This window comes from Tympanuchus pallidicinctus, unplaced genomic scaffold, assembly GCF_026119805.1.
Source record: "Tympanuchus pallidicinctus isolate F22 unplaced genomic scaffold, pur_lepc_1.0 scaffold22, whole genome shotgun sequence".
Classification (NCBI taxonomy): domain Eukaryota; kingdom Metazoa; phylum Chordata; class Aves; order Galliformes; family Phasianidae; genus Tympanuchus; species Tympanuchus pallidicinctus.
The window spans coordinates 32,219,889-32,236,026 of NW_026294739.1; the positions used below are offsets into that span (position 1 = coordinate 32,219,889).

The 16,138-nt window shown below is 39.9% G+C and overlaps 2 protein-coding genes across 8 annotated transcripts in view; one reads left to right on the forward strand and one right to left on the reverse strand.

The window, feature by feature from the left end:
* GARRE1 (granule associated Rac and RHOG effector 1) overlaps positions 1–13,733 on the forward strand; it is a 55,352-nt gene extending 41,619 nt beyond the window's left edge. For both annotated transcript variants that reach the window (XM_052687321.1, XM_052687322.1), the window contains exons 8-14: positions 1,544–1,641; positions 3,107–3,232; positions 3,881–4,869; positions 7,210–7,375; positions 8,312–8,446; positions 9,985–10,063; positions 11,179–13,733. In XM_052687321.1, coding sequence (XP_052543281.1) covers positions 1,544–1,641; positions 3,107–3,232; positions 3,881–4,869; positions 7,210–7,375; positions 8,312–8,446; positions 9,985–10,063; positions 11,179–11,502 — 1,917 coding nt within the window. In that variant the 3' untranslated portion in view covers positions 11,503–13,733. The remainder of the gene's footprint in view (positions 1–1,543; positions 1,642–3,106; positions 3,233–3,880; positions 4,870–7,209; positions 7,376–8,311; positions 8,447–9,984; positions 10,064–11,178) is intronic.
* On the reverse strand, positions 3,726–15,580 carry SS18L2 (SS18 like 2). Of its 6 annotated transcripts, none has more exons than XR_008207847.1 (6): positions 15,442–15,580; positions 15,205–15,281; positions 14,825–15,009; positions 13,613–13,683; positions 8,310–8,430; positions 3,726–3,957 (listed from the first exon to the last, which is right to left on the reverse strand). XR_008207847.1 is itself a non-coding variant. In XM_052687323.1 (3 exons), the coding sequence occupies exons 1-3, from the start codon at positions 15,508–15,510 to the stop codon at positions 14,922–14,924; spliced, it is 234 nt and encodes a 77-aa protein (XP_052543283.1). In that variant the 5' UTR covers positions 15,511–15,580; the 3' UTR covers positions 14,476–14,921. The 6 variants fall into 6 exon arrangements, 1 of the variants encoding a protein (XP_052543283.1); XR_008207848.1 differs by lacking the exons at positions 3,726–3,957; positions 8,310–8,430 and adding exons at positions 11,781–13,514; positions 14,231–14,285; XR_008207849.1 differs by lacking the exon at positions 13,613–13,683.
* Positions 15,581–16,138: the final 558 nt, after the last annotated feature.

Below are 16,138 nucleotides of genomic sequence, written 5' to 3' on the forward strand. Positions count from 1 at the left end.
TCGCTTCCAGGAACTGACCTAGATTTGCACCAATTGAAATTTTACTTCTTGACTGATGTGAGATTGATCTGAGATGTAGACAGTATTTCTGGGGGAAGCTGAGGGGAAAAGAAGAATTACTACTTAGTTGATCTCACCTTCGTCCAATTATAATTGCAATATAGCTAAATCTATACCAAATTATTTAAAATGGTGCAAATATGAAGAAAAAATAATGGTGTTGCACTGTTACTATGCTAGGTATCATCGTGAATGGGTAATAGCATTTTTCCACATGCTTAGACTGTGCTTAGACAGATTTTGCAAGTCCAGATAAACCTGAGCAAATGTTCAGAGACAGCTAGAGGAAAATGAAGGCCTTATGTTAAAATATTGAGATGGTAGGAAATAGTAAAGCTTAAGTATTGTTGGAGGGGTTTGGTAATTCAGGAGAAGAGAATCTCAGCTCTATTTATATTTCACCTTTCTTCATAAACAGTAATAGACTACAGGACAGAAGTAGAACAAGTGTAGGATGATTGCAGAAAAGCCAGTAATGCCCCCTGAGGCTTATTTATGCTGGAGGACTTTTTGCCATTTCAAGGATAAATGGCACAGCTAATCTGCTAGTCACCAGAGCAAGAAGTGCTGACTGTTGCCAAAAAGCTGCTGGTTCAGCATGACCAAAATAGGAAATTATGGAAGTGATCAAAAAGGCCAGCTCATGCAGACTGGACAACAACAGAGAGCACAAACCAAATATGGAACTTACTATCACTGGTACTGAAGTTTAAATGAAGTTGGAGTGAATCCATTCCTTCTCAGTTTCCATTTTAAAAAAAAAAAAAAAAAGTTAATAACAGATTGATTTTCAAGACTTTCCTTTTTCCATATAAATTCATGATGTCTTACAGAAGGCTTAGAGTTAAAAAATAAAAAAAATAATAATAATAAAAAAAATTGAACAGTCAGTTTTCTTCTCTTTACTACTATTAATTCTCTGTTACCTACAGTACCATTGGATAGAGGTATGCTGGTATACGATTTTGTAATCGTGAAGGATGTGTAGGGGGGGTGCTAAAAATTGCAGGGTATGTGGAGAGTTTCAGGCTAAATACTCTTTGTCTGTAGCATGGTATGCATTATTTAAAATATTTTGAGAAATAGGAGTTTGGGGGCTATTAAGGTAGCAACTGTGTTAGACTTCTCACATATAAGAGCTGTTACACCAATCCATTGATAACTACCAGCTGCTACGTAAAGACGTTGGTAACTACATGGTGACTCAGTGCAGTCGAGAAGAATGTCCTTGAAATATGGGCTAATGTATCAAACTGATCAGTTTACATACTCTCATTTTTTCTTTCGCCAAGACATTTCAGTACAAATTAACATATGATGATGATTTTGAGATGATTTGTTTTTATCTGGTTCTTTGTACATCTTTGTACAAAGGTTCTTTGTAGTGTGGCAGGGAGCTGAGGCTTGCATCTTGACTACAGGGGTGATAAAAACAACTATAACTAATTCCTAAATTGTCTTTTATTTTCATATTATTTTCTAGGTGGTTGTGGACACAGCACAGATTGAAAATAAAGAAGCCTATGCTCCTCAAATAAGCTTAGAAGGATCTAGAATAGTGGTGCAAGTTCCATCGACTTGGTAAGTGAAAGTACTGCACTGTAGATCATCCTAGTAGGTATGACAGAAATACATAGGAAAGAATACAGTGCAGTACAAGTGGAGCAGGAACTGCTATGTAATTATGGCTTATCTTCCTTAAATTCCTTTATGTGGAACTGACTAAATGCCACTGTTCATCAGACTGACCAGCAGTTGTACTTGAGCTGTCTTTGTATTAATGCTCCCTCTGTTGGCGGCAGTGGAAGGGAAGCAAGGCTGGTGCACAAGAGCAGAAGAACGGTAAAAGCTAGATGAAGTTAAATAAATATAAATCCAGAAATATTCCTGTCACTCTCCCTGGCAGTCCTGGGTGCTGAGATCAATAGAAGAGTTTTAGCTCTTAACTAAGATCTTCTTTAGGTGCTGTTGTGAACTGCAGAACTCTGTGGTTCAAGAGGTGCCATTCCTAGTGGTTTAACTAGCTGCCTAGGAAAGCATAACATTAATTTGCACTTTGAGGTGAGGTTGTCTTCCCTTTTGAAACAATAATTTGGATTACAGTATTTCCTTTATTTCTTCAGTGTACTTGGTGGTATGAACTTCGGTGTAAAACACTGCATTCATCTGAATCCTTAGTGAGACAGCCTGTTGCTGATGGTACCAATGGTGCGCCCAGAAGTACAAGTCAGCCCACAGTCTCTATCCAAATTCATCTGTAATTCCACTATGGGTATGAACTGGCACTTCTCTATTCCCTTTAGGTAAATTGCTCTATTGTGGAAGATCTAAAATACTGCTGAGCACTTTGTGCCAGCGTTTGGAATCTCTGAAAGAGCTCCACCTGCTGACACGCTGAGAGAGTGCCTGTTTATTCATCTCTGCTGAAGGGGCTCATTAAATAATTGACAGCTGTGCCAGTACTTAAATCCAAGTTATTCTGATCTCACCTCAAATTAAATCCTAATTCCATAGATTATTGAAGAATTACAGTAAGCATCCATCTTCACAGATCAGTGAAATCTTCCACAGATTACTGGATATGCTGAACCATTTTTCTCACTGAGTGTGTCAGGCTGGGTGTTCCTAGGATGGGACATCTAGAGTGCACTCAAGATTTACAGTTACTGCACCTTGTCTTTTTGTCAGGCTTGTTGAGTGCTCTTGCCATTTCCTAGAAAACAGGATTTCTTGTGTTTTTTTTTATTTCCTAATATGCCTTAATCATGCCTGCTCAGCTAAACAGGACATCATCAATCTTGATTTTGAAAATAAATGATAAAACTCTTGCCTACAACAAAATTTTCTTATATACTCAACAGTTAAAAAAAAAGAAACTGGGGCTGTGGTATTAGTCCTTGGGAATCCTCAGGCATTCATATGTTATACTGCCTTGCTAGTTGTACCTTTGCAGGAGCAAAAGTAGCATGTTAATGAGCCTTTCGTTGTCTGACTAGCGTGGTAAAATTGTTCAGTGTGGAATTCAAAGTTGTGATTTTGATTACAGGTGTCTAAAAGAAGATCCAGCAACAATGTCTTTGCTACAGAGGAGTCTGGATCCAGAGAAGACTTTGGGACTAGTAGATGTGCTCTATACTGCTGTGTTTGACATACCACGGTGGAAGGAGGGAAGGTACATCTCCTCTTGAGCCTGTTGTTTAAACAAAGTCATCGCTGTTGAAAAGACTATACTGAGGAATTTAGTTTCTGGTTTTCTGGTTAACCAGAAAGAGAAATCACTGGTCAAACAAAGCAAGAAACTTGTACTCTATATAGGTAATCTTGTGAGTACGTATGTGAGTATGTTAAAAAACCAAACAAAAAAAACCTAGCAGTTTACCTATGTGCACAAAAGTATTTTTCTCTTGCATAAAAAAACCCACTTGATTTATATTAAATAAATATTTTCATTTGTATCTTGAAGTGCAATTAAAAATTCTTTAGGAGAATAGTAAATGCTACTGCATATCACAGAGTTACAGAATAGTTGGGATTGGAAGGGAGCTCTGGGGATCATCTCGTCCAACGTCTCATACAAGCAGGCTGCTGTAGAGCACGTTACCCATGACTGTGGGTAGTAATAGTTTGAATTGTTATTGTAAGTAGCCAGTGAACTAGCAATCTAATAGAGAACTCCAGTTTTATTTCTTCCACTTTCTATTGCCCAAATGCACGTTTTTCTGCAAAATAAAAATTCAGTTAAATGTCTTTACGTATCCAGTGCAGCGTTAGGATAAATGGGATTTGTTGGGTGGTTTGATACATGTTTTTGTTGATGCAGGGAGCAAGCTTTGCCTTGTATTCAGATCCAGTTGCAGCGTGAAATCTCAGACTTTGGGAACCAAGTTGACATGCCATCTGGAAATGGAAGCAAATCTTCAGGTGGTCTACAAAAGACATTTTCAAAACTGACTTCACGGTTTACAAAAAAAACTTCCTGCACCAGTACAAGTAATAGTGGAAGTTATTCAATCCCCAGTACACCTTCCAAAAATGTCTTCATAAGTTCCAGCTCAGAGGAGAAGGCTAAAATGCCCACTAACATAGATGCACGGCTACAAAGCATTTTGAACATTGGTAACTTTCCTAGGACCACAGATTCACTGCAGTCAATCCAGAGCACAAATAATCAGATAGTAAATGGGTTTTTAGTTGAAAGACAGGACAACTTCTTCAAACTGGATGACGGCAAGGATGACAAAGGTATGAATTTACCAACTGACCAAGAAATGCAGGATGTCATAGATTTCTTGTCTGGTTTCAACATGGGCAAATCCCAGCAGACTTCTCCAATGGTGAAAAGAAGAAACTCTATTGCATCCTCTACAGCAGCAGAACAAAAATCAGGAACAGTACAACAACAGCCCCAATCTGTCTCTCACACACCACTGCATCCTTCTCAGCAAGGCTTGTCACAGCAACAACAGTCACAAAAGCAGCAGCAACAAATGCAATATTACCAACATTTGCTTCAACCTATCGGACCACAGCAACGTGTACCTGCCAAATGGCTGACTAATTCTTCACAGCAGCCAGCCCAAACTGTTGGAGCTGGATTATCTCATTTAAACCAGTGGAATAATCCTGGTTTTTCAGATTTAAGCTCTGACTTGTACAGTTTGGGTCTTGTGAGCAGCTATATGGACAATATGATGTCAGAGATGTTAGGACAAAAACCACAAGGACCTAGAAACAACACATGGCCAAATCGTGACCAAACTGATGGAGTGTTTGGAATGCTGGGAGAAATTCTGCCCTTTGACCCTGCAGGTGTGTGTGCTTTCCTTTATTACTTTTCAGGAAGATCCTATTACAAATAGAAGAATACTGTTAAATATTCTTAGCAGTAATTATTTCCTAGTACTATTTACCAGATGCTAAGGTTATTAAAAATAGAGACAGGTATTTCTGTATGCCTTTTTTTTAACGTAGGTTGAAGTGAAGTACAAAAAAAAAAAGTAAGTAAAAAATGTCATTAAGTTTCATTAAAAAATCAGAATTTTAACAAGTTCCATGTTTATCTCAGTGGTAGTTCTTACCTTTCCTATAGGGATCACATAGAAGTGTTGAAACTTACAGATGACGCTCTTCCTGCTGTTAATTTTTTAGATTGTTTAAAAGAACAGCATTCAGATCTGTGTATTTTGCCTCCCACATCAATTATTCTTCCTGCTCTTTACCAGTCTTGCACTCTAGAGGTACAACTGAATTGCATCTTTCCCATATCCCTGCTTTCTCCCTTCAGTATGAGAATCACACCAATTCCTGCTCTCCGGCTGTTATTGCATTGAAAAGCTTGGATGCTGAAGGGTTAGAGACTAAGGAGCAAGGGTCATGTGGTTTGCCAAGTATGTTGGAACCACTGGTAAACTGTAAATGTATGGGGATTATTATTAAAGATGAAGTGAGATAAAATTTTATGGTTATAAGCAAACAACTTAGAGGCTATCAAATTGATTACAGAATCTGGGACTAAGAGGAGATTAGTGATACCACTTGAGATCAACAGACCAGTCTGTTCTCTTACAGATGTATCTGTTGGTGTGGAACGTAGCTACAGGACTTCATACTGTGCATTTATTAAAAGTGCCAGAACAATCTTTTCTAAAACCACTTTATCATTTTTCTGCTGCTACCTGTGTGTGTGTGTGACAAAAAATCTTCAACCAAATAGATTGGAATTAGAACCTTTCTTCATATAACATGCCAGGTTGAACTGTGATGTCGTTTGAAATCTAAGCTTCAGTTAGTGTAGTACAGAAAGCTTTAAATACGCACACAAAAAAAATCATTTTCTGATTTCCTTAGGAGTTGTGCTCCTAAGTCACTTGAAACAAATTGGGTTACTTGATGAGTATTTTTAGTCTGAAAATAATGACTTTTCAAGGGAAAATCGGCTAATTAAGAATTCATAGAATTGATGGGGTTTTTTACGGTCAAAGGCCGAAATGACTGCCAAAAATGTGTTCTGCAGTATTTTCATAATCTCTAAGGAATGAATGCGGTATCAGTAAAGGGAAGATGGATACATCTGTATTTTTACAGGTGAACCCATCTCATGAAAGGGTGTTTATCTGTTCTTACAGAGGTAGAATTGACACAAGTTGCTATTTTGCATATAACTGTAATTTAACACCTCATGCTACCCACAGAACAAAACTATTCTTGCCCTTCAGAACCTATCCTTTGATCTGAGGATATGCCTAACTTCCAGCCTCAGATTAAATTGACATAAAAGTATTTCTCAAACTAAGTAGTAGTGGCAACACTTTGTTTCTGTACAGCTGTCAGGCAGCTCTGTTCCTTGTTCATACAATTTGGATGTCTAGAAACAAAGGTAACTTATTTGTTTTAGTTTTAATTTGAGTGCACCAGAACATTAGAGCTCTTCTTTTGTAAATGTGCTAAAAAATAAAGCTTTCCTTCAAATGCTGAACTGAACATAGGGAAGCAATCAGATGAACAAAAGGTATTTTGATTTGTTTTCCAAGCTGTGCACTTTAAGACTTTGTGTGTTAAAAATTACCATTTGTTTTCAGTAAATATCAATCTTACCCTGAACTGCTTAGTACTTCAGGATCAAAATGTTTTCAGAATGGCTGTGGTCTTTGTAAGAAGTAGGAGCTTGTGGGCTGCATGTTTTAATGAGATCAGTCTGAGCGTTTGGTCTCTTGAGAAGCAAAATCACAGCATGGATGGAAATCGTTTTGTGATCCTGAATCAACAGTAATAATTCAAATATTGTTTTTCTGACAATGGATAAATGTCCAGTCTCCAATTTAGTCAGTATCTGATGCCGGACATTTAAGGGCACAGGCATGATCATAGTCACAAAATGCTGCTCTTCAGAGGGGACGCAAGGGACAGGTGTAAAAGATGAGAATTCCAGATGAGAATTATTATCTACCATGTACAACACATCTACTTTTTATTAAAACATTTCCTATTCAGTGTTCAGTGCTCCATCAAGAAGTATAAATGGTTTAGCATTAACTGTCAGTGAGAAGGAACTTCTTTTCTATGGTCAGGTCTAAAGGATTAAATGAAAGAGTTAAATGCAGTAGCAATAGCTGAATGTCAGCTACTGACTTCATGATTTCTTTTATTCAGTTGGGTCTGATCCAGAGTTTGCCCGCTATGTTGCTGGGGTCAACCAGGCTATGCAACAGAAAAGGCAAGCACAGCACGTCCGTCGTCCAAGCAACACACGAAGCAACTGGCTGCTGCCTGATGACCCTCACAAAACCTGGCCCTTTCCTGAGTATTTCACAGAAAGGTAAGAGAATGGTCGAGCCGCTTTGTTTTCAATTTTTTTTATTTGGGTCAGTTCTACACTCGAAACTTGGCAGGATATGGGAATAAGAGCTGTATGTTTTTCTGATTGCTGCTGCACCAGTAAAAGCTGCAGCTCATGGCAAGAGTAAAAAAAATCTGAGCCCTTTCTGCTTTCTTGGTACTAAAGAACTGGCATTTGTTTGATACGATTCTGAAAGTAGAATGCCTACTAAGTTTGACTGAGAGGATATGAGGACTTCATAACAGATTCATTTGGAATGTTCCTATTTCAGTATCTTTAAAATGTTTAAGACCTAGTTTTGATGAGGAGTGATTCTATGAAAGTTGCAGCACCTGGCTTAGTTCAACTGAACAGATTTCAGATGCTTAATCTTATTACTTTAAGGCATGTCACCATACCTTACAGAAAGTTAGTGGTTTTTAATGTCTTCCAAGTTGTAACCTTATTATGAAACAAGTGTTTCAAGATCCTCTGCCTGTTCATCTACATAGCTACAGCTATGAGTCTAAGGCTAGTTTAAAACCAGTAGGACAAGGGTGTTTTCTAGCTCAGTTATGCAGTGAAAGAGCTGAGTGCTTAGTGACTGCAAAACCAAGAAACATTTGTTTTTCCTTCTTAACCAGGACAGACTGTGTTATTTTAGTAGAATACCTAGATATAAACTGACTGTAACAGACAAAGCAGAGATACGATCACTCAGAAGTAAATATATAAAAGTATTTGTGTTAGTTCTACTTTTAATAAAACACTGAAATTTCTTTGTGCCCTTGAGGGCACATCAATCATCTGTCACTGAGATTCAGCATTGAGGGCACACATATCATCTGTCACTGAGATTCAGCATAACTAACTAGAGCATACGGTCTGGACCAAGCAGTATAGATAGAAGAACTAATAAAATGTTTTGTCTTACAGTGATGTGACAAACAGCTGGTCTGGTACTCAAGGAGATTCTGCCAGCTCGAGTGATGAGACCTCCTCAGCCAATGGGGACAGCTTGTTCTCCATGTTCTCAGGGCCAGACCTCGTCGCTGCTGTAAAGCAGAGAAGGTCAGAATAATGAACAGAAATACATATCACTATATAAAAATTTGGGGTGTTTTGATAATTTGAGGGCACAGGTAATTGACTCCTGTCAGTCAGGTAAAGTTACATGAATGTTGGTTTGTGTGCTACACACAATCAGTGAATCAGTGTATACTGCGTATGATCTTAATGCTAGGGGTTCACAAATTGAGTTACACTAGCAGCTAAATCTTAATACACATTAACATCTGTACAGATAGCCAGCTGCTAGCTGAAACTGATTATGCCTAGAAGGAGCTGACAGTCTCCCTGTAAGATGGTCTGTTTGGGATGGCGCTTCTTCCTAAAGTACTGGGTCTTAGAGATGATCTTTGGTTTTATGAACTGTACTGCAGTGTAGCTTTTATTATGAAACAATTGTTTCAAGATCCTGAACTGCCCCTGCACAGCATTTTGATACCTGGCTTCTCTGCAGCTTTGTGGTACTTGATAATACTAGCCTTAAAGTGTAAACTTCTGTCTAACATTGCCCACCAACACCATTTCAGTAGTTTAAAATACTTAAATACTGACTATTTGCTCCTTTTCTTTCTGATCAAAGAGGGAGTTTAATTATATTCCTAAATAAGCTCAGTAACTTAAAAACTAAGCTAGGATTTTAAAATATGAATTATTAACAAGTGAATTCAACTAACTATGAATACACTGAAATGTAATAGTATAAATTAGAATGCAGTTACTTCCAGCTTTCCCAAAGGGTTTATAGCTCTGTCTTTGAAACCTCAGTGATTCCATGCTAGGGGTTAGTTAAGAGGATAAAAGGCACAACAGAAAGTATGAATTCCCACCAAATGAGGCACAAGATGAAGCATGATTTCTGACCAACTTTCAATCTGGAATTAAACTCTCAGCTTATTTTTAGAAAAGGTTTTAAAAAGTAAAATATTCAGTGACCAAATACTTTTAAAATTAATATTTGATCAGAAACAAAATCAGAGTTGATGCATTAGAATACAGCTGTCTACTCTTGGTGACAGGAAAAAAATCAGTGGCCACACCAACAGTTTTCTGCAGATTACCACAGAAGTTATTTTTATATGCACTGGGGTAAAGAAAGTATGCTGGGGTAAAGTAAGATGAAACTAAGGCAAACAAGTTGAAAGGACTTGACTAAGCCAGGAGGTGCTTTCTGAATTTGTACCTTTACCAAAACTTTTAAGAGGGGACAAAAATAAATGCTGAATTGAAATAACTGGGAGATTGTTGTCAAATAAACATCACAGCAGAAGACCAGCTCATCTTCCTTGTTCATCTCTGCAAAAACGTGTTGTTGAAGCTGTTGCTGCACTGTCAAGTCTCTGACAGTATTCAGTAACAAATTTCTTGCCGCAATAACTTGTACTTTTACCTCTACTAAGAAAAAATATGAGATGAAATGCCACTATACATTCTAGGCTGTTAAATAAGACAGAGCAGAACTACAGAATGGTATTCTAGTGGCAGATTAATGCATGTGACTAACCTAAAAACAAATCAAACTAAATGTTGCTTTCTTGGGGCAGAAAACACAGTAGTGGAGAACAGGAACCTAGTACACTACCATCACCACCTCTTCTTTCTGCAGTAGATGACCGTAATCAGGTAAGTGGAGAACATCTTTGTCTAGTCTTTGTCCTGCGTGTGTTTTGGAGTGGTTTTCTTTAGGAAATCAACTGGAATAGAAGCTGTAGCTCCATATTCCTTACTTTGACTAAAACACAAACGATTTACACTGAAGTAGTACTAGATTCTTCTTTTTTCTTTTTTAAATGAAAAGTACCAAATTTAAAATAGGAAATAATTGAACTTCTCCCTTGTGGCAGAAATTACAGCAGAAAACACAAAGATTCAAGTTAAGCTAAGAGACAACACAGTCAACTTCAGTTTACACAAACAATGAAAGTTCCACCAGACTGGCCCTTGAGGCCAAGAAGGGCAGTGGCCAGCAGGTCAGGGGAAGTCACCCCCCGCCCGTACTCTGTCCTGGTAAGGTGACGTGGGGAGTACTGTGTCCAGTTCTGGGCTACCCAGAAAGACAGGGAACATCTAGAGAGAGACCAGCAGGGGGCCACAGTGACAATTAGGAGCCTGGAGATTTCTCTTAGGAGGAAAGTCTGAGACCTGGGATTGTTCTGCCTGGAGAAGACGGGGTAGCAGAGGGTGGTGGGTAGCTGTCAATGCTTATAAATTCTTAGAACACTTAAAGGGTGAGAGTCCAGCAGCAAGTCAGGGGGCAGTGGGCACAACCTAGAACACAGAAAGTTCCATTAGGAAACAGAGCACTGAAATGGGCTGCCGAGAGGTTGTGGAGTCTCCTTCTCTGCAGGTGCTCAAAACCTGTCCAGATGCATTCCTGTGCACCCTACTGTAGGGAATTGCTGTAGCAGAGGGGTTGGACTTGATGACCTCCAGAGGTCCCTTCCCACCTCTACAGTTCTGTGATTCTGTTAATTACCTGCCTTACTAGAAATTGTAACTTTCAGCAGGGCTGCTGGTCATCGAGCAAATGTGCTGAATAAAGGTTTTTCAAGAGGCAAATACTGTATAGGCTATGAGTTATATAAGTTGTATATATGCATCAATTGTGTTTTTAAAGATTAATCCTCTGAAAATGTCGTAGTTAAGTACTGTCTCAAAATAAAGTACATGGATCAAAAAACAACAAAACAGAAAAACCAACCCGCTTCACAAAACAACAACTATTTCTGTTTTCTCAGGATAACAAAACCAAAACGTGGCCTCCAAAGGCACCCTGGCAACATACGTCCTCTGTCACGAATACACTACCCAGTCAGAGCACATCTCTGTACCCTATGAGCAGCCCTGTCAGCCAGTGGAGTGACACGATGCAGATCCTTCAGTCACCCGTGTGGGCAGCAGCCAACGACTGTGCTCCATCCACAGGCATTTCCTCTAGCTTTGCCTATGCGCAGCAGCAGCAGTCACAGCAACAGGCTTCCCAGCACAAACAGATGAATAAGGGCTTTAAATCTTTTCCTGTAAAGCACGAACGCAGACCATCTTACCTGCATCAATACTGATTGCTTTTCATATTGGAAAATGCAGCACAGGGCCAAATAGTTATGAAGTACGTGTACTTTTTTCACAATTGTATGTTGGCTATATCCTGTTCATCTTATTAAATAGGGAATCGAGGGGGGCTTGAGGAGAGCTATAAAAACTCTTGACTTATTTACAGTGCTGAGCAATATGGCCAATATGTTTGTTTGTACATGAAACAGCCCAAAACTGTGATGTAGAAATGCTTTTAAAAATATCTATATTGCCTTTACTTTCAAAAGCTTTTTTTTTTTAAAAAAAAAAAACAAACTGCTGAAGGACTACCATACAAAAAACACTGTATTTTGTAGCTATTTTTCATATAGATTTATAGTTGACATCTTACTGAAACACAATGAATATGTTGAAGCAAACATACAGTGGTCACTTTGCTCAATGCTGTGTTTGAATTTACAATGGACAAGCTGGAAAGCCTTTGTTTCTTCCATAAATGGCCTGTGGGCAACTTTTTTTTTTTTTTTTAATGATGTGTAAGTGCAGCTTTTCATGTGCCACACAAGCGAGTTCATTGTAGAACTGTTGCAGAAGCAGTTGTGAAATTGAGTGTTGTGGTAGTTTCCTTCCTCAAAGTATAGATCAGCAGAACCACTCAGATTTGTGTCACAAATGTTAACTGAGCTGCTTACAGTAGATGGCACCTGTGTGGATGATACTGGTTTTCAGATAAATACATTTGTTAGTGCTTCATTTGGCCAAAGGCATTATCCACACAGTACTCCTTCCTTAAGTGTGTGAAAGTACAGCCTGAAAGACTACTTGCATATATTTTAAAGTCTTATTTCAGATGCTAGTTGATTAAAAAAAAAAAAAAAAAAAGTTGTGAGCTGGCTCAGAAGATATCAGAAGCGTCAGGTGGGGTAGCAGTTAGCTATAAGAACGTTATTTTTTTTAAAGGATAAAGTAATTATCTGCAGTCAATATGTGCCATTAAGTGAACCTGTGGAATTGGGAATAACCTTCCAACCAAAGTGGGTCTGGGAGTGACTGGTGCTTAAAAAGTGAAGAACAATGGTAAATATATATATAGCTATCCCACTGTATATTAACTGAGATTACAGAAGATTCTTTATATAGTTAGAGCTTATTTAAATTTTCATATCTCATCTTTGAAAGAGACTAAAAAACCACAATATTTTCTGGTATAAGAGTTTTGACAGTATTAATCTTATTTTTGTATTTTTCTTAAGTCATATCATTCTAATATGTTAACTACTAGTAAAATGGGTTATTAGTTCTAACTACATAATTTTTCAATGAAGAGAAAGCACATTTGTTGTTTTTGTTTCTACAAACTAAGTACATCTATATCTAAAGATACCAAAAAATTAATACATATATATAAATAAGAAGTATACACAACACTAAAACTATTAAACATTTGGGTATTTAAAACCCATCCACCTTTTTTGTTTGTATGGTGATGGGCTGTATTTGCTGGCCCAGATTGTTACTTTTTGTGCTGTTTGAGGATGCCAATGTTGCCTGTATTTATGATATTGTCACCACGTTTTCTGAAAGTTCATACTTACATGTTTACAAAGATTTGTTTGCTGTACATAGACTTTTTACAGTAATGTGCTTTGCACAATCAGTGTGGCTTGTCTGTAAATTGTTGATGGTCTGTACTACTACAGTTTTGAAAACCCTCTGCTGAAAATGTTAGTGGTTACTTAACTTGATGAATGGTTTTGAGTTTCCTCAGTCTTGTCATTTAGATCTAATATTAAATCCTAAATTTGGTTGTAGTTACTGGTTATTCACACTAAGACCAAAATGGAAGTTAATGAAAACATTTTATTTTGAACTCCTCCTAACAAGTGCCAAAATTATTGCTATAGTTTGTGCAGCTGATTCATAATTACAAATGCTGGCAGGTTTCTAGATGTACAGAAGTAAATTGCAGAAACCAAGTCTGTCTGCATTTTGACCACGTAGGTGCTACTATGTCCTTCGCTTCCGATTGTTCTGAACACTGGTAATTTTAAGAGTTGTTGCACTTGGCAAATGAGTCTTGCCATTAAACTTCACTTACACTGCCAAGTGCAAGGGTTTGGTGCTTAGTTAACTTACCCTTATTGCAGTGCTTCTGTGAATAGCTAATGCTTCTGAACTGGAATTGTACATTTTGTATTTTAAAGCTTCTGTAAAAGTAAAATATTAGCTTTATTAAAGATATACATTTAATAGGTCATACCTGTTTAGAATATGCACCTTACTGAAAATGAGCAGCATCTAAAATTGTAATTTTGGTTTGTAAACAAAGACCTTACTTCATTAACATAGGATTATTTAACAGTTTGAAAGTTGTTAGCTGCCTACTTACATGATATAAAACTGAACTTAATACACCATACAACCTGAAGCATCTTAAAAGATACTCTTTCATAAGAGAAAATGCCTTAACATCATTTTGGACTATTAGTGCAGATGGACATTGCCATAAATAAGTAATGTGAATTTTTAGACAAGTAAATGATTTGAATGGGAGTGAGTGAAAACTTTTTTTTTTTTGGGAGGGGGAGGAATGGGGGAGAATGATGAGGAGGGGAGAACTAATTACTGAGGCTTATGCTAATTGCATCACTGAAATGCACAATCAGGTGTAAAAATATGTATATAATAGTAAAATAAGCTGTGCTCTCGGTAGGTAAGAGTATAGAAGCAGACAGGTGAAAGGCTGACAATTACCCAAGGTGCACATGAGGCCTTGCTGATAATGCAAGAAGTTACTTGTTTACAGAATCTGCAGGGCAGAACATTCCAAGCAAAAATGAAAATCTTGGTGCAAGAGGGGTTAACATCAGCCCTCTTAGTGAACTTGACAGTTGCATAACTTAAAAGCTCCTTCCTAGAATTCTGAAATTCAAGTCCTTTTGCAGTTAATGCCAAGGTGTTCCTTTGTTAACGTGTTACATTAATCCAGAAACTACTGCTTTACAAAGCACATCTTCAATTTATTAGCACAATTTTTATGATACAGTGTACACAACAGTCTGTGCAACATCTGTCTCATCATTTCTACTTTCCCACCTGCTCACTGGTGTCCTCCTGTTCCACAACCTCAGTCATGAAACTCACTAAGCCTCACTAAGGCTGCCACAATCTTCCCAAGGCAGCAGTGGTGGTGTCCTGACTACTGAGCTATTTTCAGAAACACACAACACTGAGGTTTTCCAGAGCTGAAAGCTTGGTAATCCTCTCCCCTAAGTTCTACTTAATAGGAAGAAAGAAGCTATTCTAATATTAGAATTCACGTTTTAACATAGTGGGATGGCTCTTTACCTGCCTTGTGCGACTACACTTTCTCCCTCCCACAGTGGCAATGTAAACTAAAGCCTTTCTCTGTAAAGCAGGGCAGCCTGCAGCCGGGTACGTGCAGTCACTCTGTAGTCTTCTGCGCGCTGGGTGGCGTTGCATCTGCAATTGTGGCTAAATAAATGAGGTTTCTGTGCAGGATATGCTGGTACCTATCAAGGAAAGAAAAACATTTTTTGGGAAGTGAGCGACTGCCTGTTTTTCTCGAGCAGATGCCGCAGACTGAAGCCGTCACTTCCGTAACCCGCTCGCGTTCCCTAAGCAGTCTGCGCAGGACCGGGCCGAGCCGAGGCCGCCGCCCCCTCCCCCTCCCCCCCGAGCCGCTCGGGGCCGCCCGCCTCACTTACTGCACGCAGTCGGTGGCGCGGCCCTTGCTCTGGTACTCCACGATGCAGCGGATCAGCTGGTCGTTCTCCTCCAGCAGCTACGGCAGATACCGCCGTCACCGCCCGCTTCGGCCCCGCCTCCCGCGCCGCCGCTGAGGGGGGTTGCGAGGGCGGCGGCGGGCCCGGGCGGAGCCGGCGCTGCCTGAGCCGTGCCGGGCTGTCCCCTGCCGCCACCCCGGGACCCCGCCGCCCGCTCACCCTCTGCAGCGTCTCCTGGTTCACCTCCGCCTTGCCGCGCAGCCGCTCCGGCACGAACACCACCGACATTCCGCCGCCGCCCCGCGCCTGCGCTGAGGGAAGCGCCGCCCTTGCGCCTGCGCTGAGGGAACAGCAATCCGCTCCCCCCCCTCCCCGCCCCCCCGCCCCACTCGCGCCCCTCCCTCCACGCGCCCGGTTCCCGCTCGAGCGAACGCCGCCGATCCCTCCGTGCCCCTGCGAGGGCACGAAATAACTCCCCACAGCCTCGTTGTATTGAAGAATTTATTCCGGTTGAAAATAAAAACCCCTCGCTTCCATGAAACAAAGTAGCCCGCCGGTGGCCGCGCTGCCCGCTCCCTGCGCACAGAGCCCCCGCCCCGCAGCCGCCCGTACGGCCGCTTCCCGCCCGCAGCCGTGCGGCGGCCCCGCGCTCCCACAGCGGCAGCTGCTCGGAGCAACCGCGGCGGCGCCCACAAGGCAGTGCTGTTCACATGCAAAAACGTTACTAACAACGTTATCTAACTTCTACGGCTGCCAAATACTTGACCTTAATAAGGAAACCAATTACAAAATAGTTCCTCAGAGTGCTATACAAAAGTTATAAAATTAAGATTCTATCACCCACTTTAAATATTCCAACTTTCCAACAGTGCAGTTTTCTGCATCTTTATCACCACTGAGTACTTTGAAGTTAAAA

Excerpts from the sequence above, each read along its gene's own strand:
- SS18L2 (XM_052687323.1), bottom strand. The coding sequence starts at position 15,510 with ATGTCGGTGGTGTTCGTGCCGGAGCGGCTGCGCGGCAAGGCGGAGGTG. Across the intron at positions 15,282-15,441 it reads ACCAGGAGACGCTGCAGAGG|CTGCTGGAGGAGAACGACCA; the intron begins GTGAGCGGGCGG and ends TATCTGCCGTAG. Across the intron at positions 15,010-15,204 it reads CGCGCCACCGACTGCGTGCA|GTACCAGCATATCCTGCACA; the intron begins GTAAGTGAGGCG and ends TTTCCTTGATAG.